This window comes from Oreochromis niloticus, linkage group LG18, assembly GCF_001858045.2.
Source record: "Oreochromis niloticus isolate F11D_XX linkage group LG18, O_niloticus_UMD_NMBU, whole genome shotgun sequence".
In the NCBI taxonomy this organism is placed as follows: Eukaryota; Metazoa; Chordata; class Actinopteri; order Cichliformes; family Cichlidae; genus Oreochromis; species Oreochromis niloticus.
This window is the reverse complement of record NC_031982.2, coordinates 35,487,961-35,505,114: the sequence shown is the minus strand read 5'-3', so window position 1 is coordinate 35,505,114 and position 17,154 is coordinate 35,487,961. Positions and strand designations below refer to the sequence as shown.

Sequence of the window (17,154 nt, the reverse complement as noted above, 5' to 3'; positions counted from 1 at the left end):
CTGTTTCATTTGTATGATCTGAATTCTTTGCTTGATTTTAGCTGTTTGAGATTTGAGCTTGTGTTTGAGGAGAGCGGGTGTGAGCTTACTCTTCACTTTTCAAATAAAAAGTCAAGTTTTTCTGTTTCTGAAAATGTAAGAGTCTCAAATTCTACTTTTATTAACTCCCAATTTTAATTGTTTAATGACTTTTCTAAATGTATCTAGTTTATTTATCCTTTACACGTCGCTTCTTTAGTTTGATTTGCGAAGTCATAGTTTTACCTCAGCTCATAATTGTGCCTTTAAGTTTCAGTTTTGGAAGGAAGTAAAAAATACAGATGCAGGGCAGAGATAAGAAAAGTCAGTGGTGCTATTTTTATTAATATGTGTTGACCCGTAGTGATAACAGTGTAATAAATTAGTGAAGGTCACATTTTTATTTGAGTGTCAGCCTTTATTTTCTGATTGCTTTTTAAATACTTTTATATGATTGTTATTAGTCATTATTCTGACTAGTATTGGTTTAAAATATGGAACTAACTTTTTCTCGTCCTTTAGCGTCAGATGTGTAAATATGTCCTGTTTGTGTGCACAGCAGCAGGATTTTGATGTTAATTCCTTGAACTCTGTCACAAAATTTCTTCTTGAAAGCACAACGGAAATATTTCAGTGGCTGACTTCACTGTGTTCAAACCACGGAAACAAAGACTTGAGTGAACTTCAGTGTGAAAATAACCGTTTTATGTGCAGCAGGTGCTCCTGCGGTTTGAGGAGCTGCTGACGCTCCGGAGCTCTGCTGCCCTCTGCTGCCCCCTGCTGCTCAGGACCGGCATCACTGTATCCGTGAGCGGAAGAGTGGGGGTCAGATCATACAGTGTACTCTGTCTTTAATTCTTATAACTTTGTACTTTATAGCTCAGAATCATTCTTGCTTTTATTTTGTAGAGACTTGGCTGCTGAGACTTCCTCTTTTATGGCAAAAATGAAAAGCGGTTCCCTCATTTCCATCCTCAGAACTTTGGGTGGGTTTAAAACATTTTATTATCTTTAAAACCATCCATCAGGAACCCCGAACACTGGAACGAGCTACACACTTGATATACTCACCGTTATGTGTCACTGCCCTCTTTATGTCTTTATTTTGTTATTTTTATTCATTTGTAAAACTTTTCTTCTGCAGTTGCTTTTATTATTCATTACTATTCGTGACTCATATTAACACGTTTTCTTTTCATTTATGTGGACGAACGGAAAGATGGGAAAAAGTAACAGATGGGGACGGGAAGGAAACACAGATGACAGGGAAGAATACGGAAGTAGCAACAAAGACTTGAGTTAAAATTCAAAAAGAAAATGTAATTAAGGAAACATGAGAGTGGCTAAAAGTACACTGCAGTGTAAGAAAACTAGGAAAAGAAAAGGACGTAAGGAAAAAAGAAAATGTTTCTGTAATATGTAATTTTAAAACACGTAATGGGTAAGCAAGGAAAAAATAAGATAAAGGGAAGAAAGACTGATTAATGATGATGTAAGACAGAGGAAGACAGGAAATGAAGAGGAGATAAGAAAAGAGGGGTGAGGACAAAAGAAAATGCGGAAAAGAAAAATCAGGGAAGTATAAAGAAAGTAGGAAAAGTAATAAAAAGGTAACTAGGAAAGGGGAAATATAGACAAGGAGACAAAGGAAAACATCCGTCACCCCCACCCGGAGGTTTAAAGTGTCTGTAGCACCGCAGAAATAATAATACATTATTCTAATGTTTATTCTAATGTCACTATTAGTATTATCTGGCTCCTTTTCACATAAAGTCATTAGAAATTCACGGCTAAAAGAGACTATGCCCCAATACTCTTAAACACTACATTTCCCAAGTTACCCCGCGATCCCGGAAATGCGTCATCACTGGCGACCTTGTCTTCTTCACTTGGTTTCCTAACAGGCGCAGAGGGCGAGCATGGCGAGTAAAGATCCCGGGGTGAGTGTTTCTAAGTCTCTAGTTTAAACTCGGCTTTAAAGGAACGTTTGGCGCGTTTTCTGCTTCAGCTCAGGATCAACCGCTCCGGGTTTCCCGCGCTTTGCACGCGCCTGGGTGACATTGTAAAAGCTTTTAGGTCTGACACGTGAGTCTGATGTAAGCAGGTTTACACTTGAAGTCATGTCAGCCAGGATCCATCCAGCCTGAAGTCACTAATGAGGCACAGGTGGGGGCCGTGAGAGCCACTTGATGCTGGTTAGCTAGCTTTACACTCAGGTGGAGAGGAGAGTTGAAGATGACGCCGGGGTCCCTTTAAAACTCTCTCAGATTATGAAATAATTGAGTTTGTAACACGTGTACACGCATTAGAAGTAAATTCACTGAAAATATTACAAGTCTTAATTCCAGACGTGCTTTCACTGATGCACCTGAGTGTGTTACTCAGGTGCATCAGGTGTGCAGGCAGGTGAGTCTGCAATCACTAATGTTACACAGGCTAATTAACCCGCAGCCAGCACAACAAACCAAAGAAAGCTGATTCTCTTTAAATCTAATTATGTTTTGTGGTTTTTGCATGAGCCGAGTTTAAGATTAGTCCTTAAAGTTAAAACAGACGATCAGACGTGCCCAGCCTTGTGTTAATGTTTGTGTGCCGTTGTTTTTTTAGGATAGTTTATTTTTAGAGAGAATTTGAGTGTCCTCTAAAGATGTGGCATGTTTCTGCGGCAGGCCATGTAGAGATAAAGAGAGGGGGGTTGTCCACCCAGAGTCAAGGTCACTGAGTTTTAACCATGAGTGGGTTTTAAACAGACTCCTGTTAGTGTCCCTGCGTGAGCGAGCACAGGGGGAGATTTACTGAAATCCTTGTGTTTCAGGGTTTTCTGCAGCAGCTGCGGCAGATCGCAGGCAGGATGTCTTCAGGACCTCGGGGCGCAGGACTCGGCTTGAAGCTGCTGATTGGTGCTGGAGCTCTGGCTTACTCAGTCAAGGAAGCCACGTACACAGGTAACCCTCAGTCACTGCGAATGCATGAATATTCAGCACACCTGGGGCTCTGATCCCTGACACTCTCCTGGAGTAATCTGTCATATTTAGTGTGACAGTTCTTTATATATCTTTTATAAAAGCTTGTCTTTGGTTTGTGGTGCTGGGTCGAAGCTCGATTCTGTCCTTTATTCATACAAAAACATGGAGTGAAGCTGCTCTGCAAGTTTGCAGCTTTGATTAAGGAAAAGTGGAGTTGGGCTACAGCTGTTACCCAGTCAGTCACAGACTGATGATGATGATGTAAATTCTGCATCTAACAGAGGTCGGCTCAGGCTTATGAAACAAGAAGTGATTAAATATGGATAAAATATTTACTCACTAAATGGTTTTCAAAGGGAAGTCTGCTCCACCTGCAAGCACTGGCACCAACGGGCTGTTTTTTATTATATGAAAGACTTTTAATTTCTAAAACTCAGTAGGATGAGAGATGGGCCTTTCCTGTATCTCTGATTTCTGTGAAAGCTTCAGAGAGGCTGATGGTGCTCAGTGGTGAAATAAAATCTTGTCCCTTCTCAGTTTAAATCCTCTGAGACATCTGTGGAAAAAGTAAAGTTGCACATCTTTCTTCTCGTGCTTGTATATATTTTCATCTTGATCTCGTGTCTCACCAACTAAAATCTAAAACATATTCACTGTTTAATTTATTTAAAGTGTTTTCTGCTCATTTCCAGATCAGTGTTTTATATTTTTGTTAGAGCAGCTTAGCATGAGTCCCAGTTCACGGGCCTCGATGCCCCTCAGCTGTCTGTAAGAAGCTGTTTTACCTTCAGTTTAAGTCAAATTCTGTGCGTGAGCGGACACGTCAACAACAAGGTCTCTCTGTGACATCATCGAGGTCCAAGAGCAGGAAAGAACTGTGTGAAACTGAGTATTTAGCGCATTCTGAGCTTAACAGGCTGGAGTGTGTCAGCAGTGATGTCATTAGCATCGTTGTTGTGATGCCTGAGTTCACACAGCAGAGAGCAGGTCTGTGTTTGTAGTTTATGTTCCTGAGTGGGAGCTTCAGGCCGGTGAAAACGTAGAAACGACTGAAGAACAGAGCTCAGGTTTCAGTCTGAGTTTCCTGTGTGCAGTGGAAGGAGGTCAGAGGGCGATCATCTTCAACCGGATCGGAGGGATGCAGATGGACACGGTGCTCGCCGAGGGACTCCACTTCAGGTACGAGTCCACACCCACACTGTTGCCATAGCAACCAGCTCATACTGACTGACAGGTGACTGATGCTGCGTGTTGGCTCATATTAATGGGCGTGGTTGTTTGGAGGTGTGGGCAGGTTTGTTAGCGTAGCGACTGTAACACAGTCAGAAAGTGTTTTAATTCTGTTTCACTGCTCCGTTTGCTCTGTTTCTAAATAATCTTCCTCAGCGCCTGCACGGCCTCCTCGACACATTTAAGACTTTCTAATCTTTATTTTCTATTAAAGTTTCTCTAAATTTGACCTTTTCTGAGTTGATTTATAAAAATGGCTTTTCCTTTTAGAGTTTCAATCAGTGCTGAGCCACACACAGCAGAGTTTTCAGTGTACCGACTTTCTACTCCTGCAGAGTAGATGGACATGCACATGAAGGTGCACCCCCAACACCTCTGATGATTCCTGCGTTAGAAACCTGTGTCATAAAAATGATTGACAGATCCATGTTTACCAGCAAACTAACTGATGTGATTCTGTGCGTCTGTCTTCAGGATACCCTGGTTTCAGTATCCCATCATCTATGACATCAGAGCCAGACCCAGAAAGATCTCCTCTCTCACTGGAAGCAAAGGTCAGACGCCTCCTTCATAAAACCGATGACCGTCTGTGCACGTTTGGTTTTAGAGGAAAACAAGTTCCAGTTTTCAGACTTTTTCAAACAGAGCAGAGTCCTGCAGGCTCGAGGACACGTCAGGTTATCCTCCAAGTCTTAGATTAAGCTTTTAATCATCATTAAACCTTCATTAAGTGTCAGTAAAGCTGCTTCTCAGCATTGTTGGAAACTCCACAGGTACAGATCAGCTTTGTGTGTTAATGTGTTTATGTGTTGGTTGGTTACAGATAATCAATGAAAAAGTAGATCAATCAGATTCAAACCATCTGTGGATTATTTCCCATTTAAAAAAACAAAGCTGGTTTTACTCATGGACATATCGGAGGTGTGAAGCGAGCCTGTGCATAATCATGAATAAGCTTCAAATAAAATCCAACAAAGTTCAGTCAAGTTGAACCTTTTTACCACAACACCTGAAATGTTTGTATCAGTCGTGTGACTCTCACAGAACAGCAGAGATGGTTGGTTAGTCTGAGATCAGCAGCTGTCACAGATGTTCAGGTTCTGACTGGTTCTGTCTCTCAGACCTGCAGATGGTCAACGTCTCCCTGCGAGTTCTGTCCCGGCCGCTGGCGTCCAACCTGCCCGTCCTCTACCAGCACCTGGGACAGGACTACGACGAGCGCGTGCTGCCCTCCATCGTCAACGAGGTGCTGAAGAGCGTGGTGGCCAAGTTCAACGCCTCGCAGCTCATCACGCAGAGAGCGCAGGTACAAACACGCCAGGCAGAGCGGTGCGCTTTGCTTGAATCTGTTTAATCACGTGTGCTGATGTGGGCTCAAACAGACGGACCTGAGGAGGAGCTCAATCCAAAACACACATAATTACATTATGGAAGCTCAGACTGTTGCATCACATTTATTATTTCTCTTCGGGTCACCCGTGCCTCGTCGTCTGATAACCCAAAGCTGGGCTGCAGCTCAGTGCGGTGGTTGTTCCAGAGGTCCTTAGACCTCCGAGGTGAGGCACCCCGAACGTGCCCTGGTCAGATACCTGAACCAGCTCAGCTCGAAGGAGGTGCGGCTCCACTCTGAGCTCCCTGTGGATGTAAGCTCCTTAGTGTGTCTGAGAGCTGAGCTCAGACGCTCTGTGGAGGAAGCTTATTTTGGCTTGTTTGTGTCTGCGACCTCGGCCTTTCAGCCGGGGTCATGACCTCAGGTGAGGCTTGGATCCTGGTGACCTGAAAGCTTCACTGTCTGGTTCAGGTCTGTGCACCATTATGCTCTGGTGCTACACTGTGACACTGACCAACACTGTGGGAACGACTCTCCCGATCCACGGGAGCTCTGTGGAGTGTTCCTGCAGAGGGCCAGTCAGAAGTCCCGACTGATCCTGCAGCTCGATATGAATTTGATATTTCAGAGTTCTTGATGATCACGTTCAATGATCTGATGCTGAGGTCGTCCTCTGTCTGACTTCTTCTCCTTCAGGTTTCCATGCTGATCCGCAGGGAGCTGTTTGAGCGGGCCAAAGACTTCAACATCATCCTGGACGACGTGGCCATCACCGAGCTCAGCTTCAGCCGCGAGTACACGGCCGCCGTGGAGGCCAAACAAGTCGGTGAGTGAAGAGTCGCTCAGTCTTTGTCCTGCAGCCACATTTCTGACCTCCGGGACTCGATGATTACTGCGTCCACCTGACAGTAACAGCTGGTTTATCAAAGCAGCGTGTGGAGAATGAAATGATTTATGTTTATTGGAGATAAAATAATGAGACTTCCTGTGACCTGAAGCTAAATACATACATTACCCAGATTAAACCAGAGTGATGAACTTACAAAACAATCACATAAAAGGTCGTTGACCTGCTGGGTGTCTCTGCTCTGCAGTGATGAACGATTGTTGTTTGTTCCTCTTCAGCCCAGCAGGAGGCGCAGCGAGCTCAGTTTTACGTGGAGAAGGCCAAACAGGACCAGCGGCAGAAGATCATCCAGGCTGAAGGAGAAGCTCAGGCCGCCAAGATGGTGAGCTCAGCTTTGGAGGGAGATGTTTTTAAGATGAATTACTTTCTTACATTAAAAATCAAAAATGAACAGCGCACATCTGTGTGTGTGCTACAGCAGTCCCTCCAAACTTTAGCCTCGGTCCGAAACCTGAAACTCTGAGACTCAGACAAACGTTTGGTTCGTTATAACGTTCAGACCTGAAACACCTCAGCAGATACAGAAACTGAACTCTTGCAGACAAAATTATTGAGCCTAATACTGTAATTATAATTACTGGATAAAAATAAATAAGTTTCTAGCAGAGAGGAGCTGCAGGAGTCAGTTTTTCAACAAACTCGTTCATTAAAGGTCAGCAGGTCACGTGTTCGTAGACAGGAGGCCTCTGGCTGTGTTTGGATTTCGGGCTGAGCTTTTTGTGAGTTAGCAGGTTCAACAAAGCCTCAAACCCAAGTCAGAGACAACAGCGTGACGTCTCTCTGTGAACTCAGACTGACACAGATCTGACTGATCAGCAGGCGATTAGAGATGTCTGAGGAATATCAACAGTCGCTGTTCCTCTGAACAGGACACGAGCAGCGCTGCAGAAACCAGAACCTCTGTGAGCTCATAAGTTCATGTTAATCACTCGTTTGTAGGTTTATCACAGAGAAACTTCAGTAAATGTAAGTTCTGTTACTCCAGCAGCATAAAACACATCAGTGACTGAGCATGCTCAGAGTTCACGTCATTGATGACATCACACTTATTAGCTCATCAGGAAAAGGAAAGAATCTGTGATAATGTCTCTTCCAGCCCGGGCTGTGCGGCCGGCATTAGCTCGGCGTCACCCACACGTTAATGCTTCCTCGTATCACCCTCCGTTCCTCAGAGACGTCTCTTTGTGCTGGTGATGCTTTCAGCTGCTTCCTTATCCCAGTGAGAGCCCCACAGTGGGCAGCTCCTCCACAGTTTTGCCCTCCTGACACAGCCCCAGTGGGATGCGTCTCTTCCCGGGATCAAACCGGGAATCTTATACTTGCAGATCTCAGACGTGAGGAAGCTGAAGCTGAGTCCATGTAGCGCCTCAGACGACCTCTGAGCAGTTTGGATGGCGGTGTGAGAGCAGCTGTTTCCAGCTGTTGTTTTTGTTAAACATCTGCAGTCATTCAGCGCTTTCAAGGACTTTTACGAGTTAGTATCCAAAAACAAAGCGAGTGTGCTTGTTGCTGTGACTGCACTCGTGTGAATACCTGCTCTGTGTGAACTCGCTCACCTCGCCTTGTGAGAACCAGAAGCACCTCAAACAAACACTTCATCCAAAAATGCGCTAATTATTTTCTCTGCATGTCAACGAGCGCTGGGAGTGGCTTGCTCGGCCCGCTGCTCGCTCTCCTGCAGGTGTGGAGCGCTCACTAACAGCCTGTTTGTGTCTGCTGCAGCTGGGCGAGGCCGTTACCAAGAATCCAGGTTACCTGAAACTCAGGAAGATCCGGGCGGCGCAGAACATCGCCAAGACGGTAAGAAACACGACCCTCACGATGTTCGTCTGACACGTTTTAACCCTCAAAGCCTGAAACAGAATCCCAGAAATAAAAACACATTTCACTCCTCCACAGTCACAGTTCTCCTCTGCGTACTGTCCCTTTAAAAATGCACAAATAAGCACAGATCCAGAGTGACAGACTCCACCCTGCTGACACTGAGGCAGGGGAGAGGAGCGCGAATGCAAACAGGGCGCCTTTTGTTTGAGTCTGCAACTGTTTCCATTCAGCAGGAGGAAACCTCAGCAGAGCCGAGAGTCGTACGACGAACTCGTCACGTCACGATTCTCTTATTAAACCAACAGGTTTAAATGTAAACTCATCAGTTTTATTTATCAGAGTCCGACCTTCCTGTGACTCCTCGTGCTGGATAATAAATGAGTAAAGTGAGCAGAGGTGAAAGAATTTGTGCTGAAGAAGAAGAAAGTGGGCTGATGGCAGACGGCGAGAGGAAATGTTTAATGCAGTGATGCTGCTGTGCTGCAGTCTGAGGTCCTCCACACGACCCGAACGTTCAAGTTTTACCCCTCAGCTGTAAAAGAGGGGAGGTGTTGTCACCCGCTGTGGGGGGGTGAGCGGGTGGGTTGGCGTGGAAACATAAGTTTCTCGAGAACAAGGTGACGTAGGATTTTGAAATTCACACTAAAGGGTGGATGCACAGGTGGTGTCTCTCACAAACCTAACACACCCGTTTCCCTTCGTTTTCTCGGTTGTTTGTTTTGTGAGTCTTTTGTCTGATCGGCCCTTTCAGGGTCACTTTGTGCGCCTCTGTCAGTCTGTAATCGTTTGAAACGCTCAGCAGTCATTGGTCGTTAGTTGGGAGCTCTTCGTGCTCGGCGTGTCGCCTCCTGACTGTGTCGGTGTCACTGCAACCGAATGCTGCAAAGCTGATTATGAACACGGAGCTGAAGTAGAACCAGAGCGCTGCTTTAATGTAGCTGCTGTTACATCAGCAGCGCCGGCTCACCTGCCGCGCTACAAACACCTGCAGAGTAACAGAGTTAAAACCTCGATGTCCTCTCGTCCCGCCTCTAACCTGCCCCTCCTCCTCCTCTGTGTGGGAGATGAAGAGACACATATTTGAGGTTGAGAACAGCTGTTTGATGGGAGGTTTCACACTTGTCAGTTTGTCTTTGGCTGAAACTAAAAACTCAAAAGTGGACCCGATGATCCTGATGTGATGTTTGGTTTTCTTCAGAGTGAACGTCACACGTGTTCTGCAGCAGCGTGGTCTCTCTGTTGGTCTGATTTTCATCACCAGAGTAAACTCGTTACTTGGAGCAGCGTGGCGTTCTCCTGGTTACGAATCGCTCTTTGTACAGTAACTAACAACAGCTGAGCCGAGCAGTGATGCAGGAGCGGCCTCAGCAGCTGCAGCTGACGTGAACAAAAACAGTTAAAGACATTTGTTCTATATTCATTAATCACTGGACAGCGGACGTTTGGTTCGAGTTCGACCGTGTTGAGCTGCCATGTGTGATCCAGACCACCAGGTGGCGCCAAGAGAGCAGGAATGTAACAGAAAGCAGGACTGAAACAAAAGGTTCAGACTGTAAACTGTCTGTTTTTGTCCTCAGCTCTGACCTTTGACCTCCACTCATGCATCAGCCCACAGCAGGAAATGTCGAGCATTAATTCTGGATTTAATTATCTGAAATTAAAGCCGTAAAGAAACGTTTTAAAAGAACGCAGATCAGGTGGAAGAGGCCGAAACGATGATCAGCAGCAACAGAAGAGAGAAACGCGGCTTCATCGAGGCTTTAAAGTTGAATTTACATCAACGTCACGGTCAAATCATACGATCACTTAAAGCGACGAGCAGGAAAAACAAACCTGCGTGAAGCAGAGTGATGCACTCGCCTCTACACTCACACAAAATACAATCAAATCATGGATGAAGCAAACATGTTAAACAGAGATCGCAGGCTTCAAATCCACGACTCAGAGGAATAAACATACAGAGATACCATAACGTTTCAAAGAGTTTTAGATATAAAATCCTGAACCTGACGAGGGAGGTGGAACCTGAAAACACCAGGAAGGAAGCCGTGAACCGACCTTGTGACCAACCGCGAGCTGTGACTAATACAAGGAAACTATGGAAGGCAAGCAGAGAGGAGATGGAGCCGCTCCGCCCCCCTGACTTCAGACACAGGTGGACCTCAGCAGCCAATCAGAGCAGAGAGCAGGTTAATGAGGATGATGAAACAGCAGCATAAGTAAGGGAGGATTCAGGGTCACCTGGTCCAGCCCTAACTATATGCTTTAGCAAAAAGGAAAGTTTTAAGCCTAATCTTGAAAGTAGAGATAGTGTCTGTCTCCTGAATCCAAACTGGAAGCTGGTTCCACAGAAGAGGGGCCTGAAAACTGAAGGCTCTGCCTCCCATTCTACTTTTAAATACTCTAGGAACAACAAGTAAGCCTGCAGTGCGAGAGCGAAGTGCTCTAATAGGGTGATATGGTACTACAAGGTCATTAAGATAAGATGGGGCCTGATTATTTAAGACCTTGTGATGAGGAGGATTTAAAATCTCTCTGGTTCTGGTCCGTGTTGGTGCGCTCGCTGTCGCTGTGGCGTTGGGTTTGGAGCTTCATTCAGACTGACTGCCCAAATCTATCAGAGCTAATGTGGTGGTGATAATTAGCAGTGACTGAGACACCGTGCGAGTGTTTGTCTCCACCAGAGCATCACTGATGACGCTCATTCATTAGCAGCTCTGAGCACCTTTTTCATGGCGGCGTGATCGCTCTCACACGGGAGGAACGTCATCGGGACCGGGCGTTCGGCTGGCGTCATGCGTCTCCTACATGGATGGCGAGCGTGCTCGGCAGCTCTCGCTCTGCTGTGAATCAGCTCAGTGTTGAAACTCGGACAGTGTTCCCATTGTGCTCAGTCAGGCCTGCAGGCGGCCTCCCACCTGTGTTGTCTCTCTGCTCACTCTGTGTGTGTTTGACCTGCAGGTGGCGCAGTCCCAAAACAAAGTGTACCTGAACGCCGACAGCCTGGTGCTCAACCTGCAGGACAGCAAAAGCTTCAAGTAAGTTCACCTTTTTCACTGGACCAATGAGGTTATTCAGTGCCGTCTGAACACAGACGGTCCAATAAAACACGACACAGTCACAGAGACAGCAGCTCTGTTTGCTGAGTGTGGCCACACTTCTTCAACATCAAACCTTTAACTTTAATCTGTAGTCCTGTGTCGACGCCCCGGTGCAGTCTGTGCTGTTTTCTGCGGTCGCATGTTGACCTGAGAGGAGTTTGTTTCACTGAAGCAGCATCGAGTCTTTCAGAGTTCTCGAGTCGATGCTGGAAGAGTCTAAACTCTGGAGTTAGCACAATAATGAGGAAGATGCACGGATAAAGGATCGACTACACATTAATATTTAAACATGAGTGAAGAGTGTCTGACTCTAATTTATAGACTTTTTCTTTTGTCTTTAATTTTTGTGCTTTATTTAGTTTTAGTGTTTTGGTGTCTCAGCTCCTGTTGTTTTAACCAGTTATGAGTAATTGTGACTGGACCTCGCTCTGGGGTCAGTTCCCTGTTTCACAGGCTTTAAAGAAACCGATTTGCATTTGAACCAACATATAAATCATTTAGATTCAAATTCTCCAGAGTTTCACGATGTTCAGCTTTGTGGTTTTTATATAAACCTGCTAACAAAGTCTGGAGCTGACATAGCACCAGTGCCCAGCTCCTACTTACAGAGGGGAACTCACACCATGTAAGGAAACTTTTTGGTTGTTAAATCTGCTGCTCAAAGTGTTTAAAGTCTGATTAAAACCCACAAACGTGACATTGTTTTTGTTTCGTACACGTTGTGGGGAGTGCTGAGGTTCAGGCCTGGATTTACGGGTCTTTATGAGGTCAATCGGAGGTGTTGTTGGAGTCTACACCTGCTCAATAACCACGATGTTGGTGTGCTGTCCACTGAGCGTTTGTAATGTTTCACTCTTTGTCTTCCTTCCAGTTTGTCGCTCTTGAAGAAGTAAGAAGCTGCTTCTCATCATTCCTTCAGTTCTGCTTCTGCAGAAAGAAAACCCCCTCCGGTCTTCTCCCACTTCTCCCCGCCGGTCGATCCCACAGCAGATTTATCGGTGATCTGCTTCGTTTCCAGGACACTGAGCCTGACTTTCATGTCTGATAATGTAACGTTTGCAGACGTTTTTCTCCTTTTTTGTAGAATCAGGAAAAGCTTTTTATTTGTGTGAAGTAGTTCCTCTCTGATGCAACCTTCTGCTTTTCGGAGTTTTCGAACTTCCTCTCTGCACAAAAACAACCTCATGAACACTTTTCATTAGCACAGCTTAATTTATACGTGACCTGTCGTACAGCACAGAGCTCAAAGTAACAGTTTGACGTGTCGCTCTGAACTTTTCAAACACTATCAGAATGTTTTTCTGTTACTTTGTCAGAAAACTCAAACAAACAAACTCTGGTCTCCGGCGTTAAAGCCGACGTTTGCGTCTGACATGTGATCGTAGATCTGACCCTGATAGAAATGCAGGCGCGTTGCTGTCTGACTGCAGGAGGACGGCAGAACGAGTCCACCTGTCCGTGCTGACGCAGTCCGACAGGGAGCAGGTGAGCGCGTCTGCCTCGCGGCGCCTCGTGTGAAGACTCAGAGATCAGAGGCTTCCTGGACGCCGTCGGCAGGTCAGAGCTGCGGTGACTCAGCGCTCGCAGCAGCTTTTGTGTTTTGTAACACTTCAATAAGCGTCTCATTCAACATAAAACCTCAAACGCTGCTGAGTCACCATCGTTAATGCCAGCCAGTGTTTCTGTCAGCGTGCCGCCTTCTAACACACCGCAGTTTGTTTGGATCCATCTCCACACTGGTCGATGTTTGAGCACTCACACAATTTATACTGAATAAATATGAAGTTCTTTGGAGACTTGATGCATTCACATGTTTTTATTCACTTTCCTTCTGCTCCACTGGTGGATGTTAAACACAGTGAGGTGACTGTAGCTCAGACTGAACACAGGCCCAGTGTAACATGAACAGTGGTTATTTTGAACTGTGAAGCATGCAAAGCAAAATATGGAGCTCTTGATACTCCTTAGTGCAGATTGTCTTATTCACAGGACTTTGCTCCGCATAGCACAGCGAGCCATGAAAGTCTGGGGTGTAATCTGTAATCTTACAGAAATTCCTTCTCAGAGTTTTAAGATTTGGAGAATCGAGGACCAATGAGAGCAAAGCTGCAGCAACACAGCAAACAGTGTGAGGTAACAGCCGGGTGCTGAAAGTCAAACATGTTAACTGAACATCAGAAAGTGTGAACGCCTATAAAAGCAAAGGTTTGGGCAGGTTGCAGATGTGGAACGTTCGGCTGTTTGGTAACACAGTGACACAATCTCATCAGGAGTGGATTTCCCAACGAGTTCACCCCAAGGTCAGAGCGCGCAGTCCTCAGAGAAACTGCTGCAAACCCAAGAGCTCCAGACTCCACAGGCCTCTGTTAGCATGTTAAAGGTTAAAGTTCATGGGAAAAAAAGACTGAAAAGCACAGCTTAGGTTTGAAAGCTGCATCTGAAGCAACCACAAGACTTCTGGACTGATGACAGACAAGACCAAAGTCGACAATGCACAAACACCTCAGCACAGTGGAGGAGGGTTTGGGCTTGTTTTGCAGTCCCTGAGTGGACAAATGGAGATCGTGAGGCCGTCTGTTCCTCAGCTGAAGCTGGGACCACAACAGGACGATGATCCGAGCACAGCAGCAGATCTCCAACAGCAAAAGAAAAGAAGCTGTGGCTGTAATAATTCAGAGCCAGACAAGAGCCGTGCATAAACACACACCTGCAAACCTCAATGAGCTGAATCAGTGCTGTAAAGATGTGTGACAGGCTCTTAAATTCATACAGAAAACCATTACTGCTGCACACCGGTTCTACGAGTGACATGAAAAACAGGACTGTACATGTTATGATGTCAATATGAACTCTGAGAAAATATGAAAGATATGCAAAGAGACGAGAACGAGGAACCGCAGGGCCGAGACGCATGAAAGGACGTGATCAAACGGGAACGTGAAAATGACCTCATGACGCAGACCGAAGTGTCTTTGTATCAGTCGGCTCGTGAAAACATGGCACCATCGATTGATATGACATCAGACTGTGATGTGAGAAGTTTGGAGGGGAGCTGAATCGTTCTCGGACCTGCTGACGGCTCAAAGACGACCGAAACGTGCCGAGAGGCTCCAAACGTGACGTTTAGGGTCGAGAGCTGCTGGGTAAAATCCCATTTTGATAACGGAATTGTGTCACATATGATAAACCTGCTGTGTGTGTCACTGCAGATTGCGAGGTCACCTTGAGTCTGATTTCTACTTTAAAGCGAGTTTCCTGCGTCTGAATCCAACACGTTTGACAGCTCGTTAATATTCATGCAGACACGCCGTCGTCTGACTTACAAACAGCTACACCTTCAATATCTGATGCTAGCTTCTCTAAAAGTACTCCGCCTGGTTTCATTTGAACAGTTTCACACAACAGTTTAATTTTGGAAGCTGTGTGGAGGGCGTCCCAACACTTTTATTTAAAATGGCATTGGAGACAAATGTAGGGTTCATTCGATAAAACGGAGAAAACTGAAGCAGTTAAACTGAGTCAGGCTACAGTACGTACTGTACAGGTGATGTTTCACTGGGCACAAACCAGAGCCTATAAAACATGATGCTAATAGACTCGTCAGTGTGACAGCTGTGCCATAATTACAGCTGTGACTTCAGTTAAATTAATGAAAGCGAGCTGATGTTGCTGATGTTCGTGTGGCTGCAGCCCTGCAGGGTTTAACCTGCACAGCAGTCAGCAGGCTTACCTGTGACCAGGTGCCCCGATTAAGGATCACATCACAGCTCATGGAGCATAAATATCACTTAAACTGTTCACAGTCAGGAGGGCAAAATAAAGAAGTTGTTCCTGAAGACAAAGACTTTAAACACAAGCCCGGGCGGAAAATGTAAAACTGCAAAGAAGCTCGCATTTAGGACTGTACTGCCTGCACTTTGGTAAGTTTTACAGTCTGCTTGCTGACTGTCACACTGCACCAGAGCAGCTCCAACAGGAACCTTTGAAGGAAATTTATGAATGAAAAGAAATTAGGTGGTGTTTTTATTGTTCATATTCATTTAAAAACCAAATATTTTCTGGTTTTTGTTTGTTTTGTTTTTTTAATTTCTTGTAGAATTTTTTTATTTTTTATGAATTAACAGGGGAAGTGTTTCAGAGCCCAAAGAGCCACACGGCCGGCTTTATTATTTACTAAAGCAGAATTTCTTTATGATGTGGGAGAAATGAAGCGTCGGACATACATCAGTTTGTCAGACGATGGTTTGTTAAATGTAGGAAACAAAGAGACGACAACAGTGTGGCCTCAGCTTTACTGCTCCGGCTCACTGCAGACATAATTGGATTTTGTGTGATGCTTTACAGTCTTTACAGTCCACAGAGCCACAGTGATCCACTCGATCCTCGAGAGACTTGATTGGTCAGTAAGTAACCACCTTTGTAACCTTTAAGCCGGGGTTAAACCTGAAGTTAGCTCGCAAAGCCCCAAATCCTGCTGGGTAGCAGACAGAAGGTCACCGTTAGGAGAGAGGTGGGTTTTTCCAGAGGAGCTGGGAGAGCGACAGCTGCTGTTCATTGTGAACGAGTCCTCTGAGCTCCAAGGACTCAATAAGAGACCATCTGCACCGCAGGGGGGGGGGCGTCTCAGAAAGACTCAAAGTGATGCAAATGTCCTCTGACACGCCGCGAGTGACCGGGACCTCTTCCAGCACAGACACAGGCTCCATGAACAGCCTGGAGGTTAATTATTTACCCACAAACAGGAGAACACCTCCAACCACCAACTGCTCCTCCCACCCAGCAGCGCGAGAGGCTAAGTCTTCGTGACCTTTCGACCTTTAAATGTTAACAGACTGCAAAACGAGCAGAAATGCGACCGCAGCTCAGCTCAGTAATCAACACTTATTCTCTTTAGCAGCTCATAATGCTGACGCTTCGAGGCCTTCGGCTAATTTCGTCATCACATTTGTCCCTGGAGCCCCTCCTCCTCCGCCCCTCCTCTGCTCCACGGGGGCCACAGCCCAAAAAACAAAGCAGAGGAGCAGAGATAAGATGGCTGCCGAGTTATTTATAGCTGCGAGCGAAGAGAGGCTGCAGCGCAGGCTGAGCTGCTGCAATGCAACCTGAAATCTGCACGCAGGGAGAACGGGGGAGGGAGGAGAGCCGGGGGAGGGAGGAGGTGGTGGAGTCTATTGTGTGAGTGACACAAAGCGAGCTGCCGTCCCTCCATGTTGTGTGAGGCTGCTGTTCTTCTACACAAGAGGGGGAGGGGGGAGATTTAAATCTCAGAGGGGATTTTTTTTTCCACTCAGGGAGGGGGGAGGAAGAGGGGGAGGGATTGGGGAGGGTGAATATTCATGGAGAAGAAAAAAAAAAGGGGGGCCGGGAGACGGAAGGAGCATGCGATTGGCTGCCGCTCCCCGCCCCCTCACACCTCACAGCAAGCCTTTCAGCCAGCCAATCAGGAGCCGCTGCTGCGTTTGAAAGATGCCAGAGAGAAAAAGAGGAGGAGGAGGAGTTTGTAAAAATAAAAAAAAAAAGATAAATGTGCTGCCGGAGTCGATGTGCAGCGGCTGCAGTTTGTAAAAACAGAAACCTGTTTTCTAAATTTGGTGTTTTTCCACTCAGGAAGCGCGCGGCGCTGCGAGTTTACGCTGCCGCGGGCTCTTGGCTCGCGCGCCTTCGCCATATGGTCGCCTCTCTTCACACATGGGAGGCACTGCTCCAGATTCATCAGGACAACATCTCCCTGTCGTCTTAAAACTGCTTAATAAAGTTTATTCTGCTGTGAATGTCTGC

The 17,154-nt window shown here is 46.0% G+C and overlaps 1 protein-coding gene across 1 annotated transcript; it reads left to right on the top strand.

Annotated features, from left to right (window-relative positions):
- The first annotated feature begins 1,831 nt into the window (after positions 1 to 1,831).
- phb2a (prohibitin 2a) lies at positions 1,832 to 13,172 on the top strand. The gene is made up of 10 exons (XM_005465155.3): positions 1,832 to 1,958; positions 2,834 to 2,963; positions 4,079 to 4,163; positions 4,689 to 4,768; positions 5,336 to 5,520; positions 6,241 to 6,370; positions 6,670 to 6,773; positions 8,174 to 8,251; positions 11,237 to 11,313; positions 12,248 to 13,172. The coding sequence occupies exons 1-10, from the start codon at positions 1,938 to 1,940 to the stop codon at positions 12,267 to 12,269; spliced, it is 912 nt and encodes a 303-aa protein (XP_005465212.1). The 5' UTR covers positions 1,832 to 1,937; the 3' UTR covers positions 12,270 to 13,172.
- The last annotated feature ends 3,982 nt before the right edge of the window (positions 13,173 to 17,154 follow it).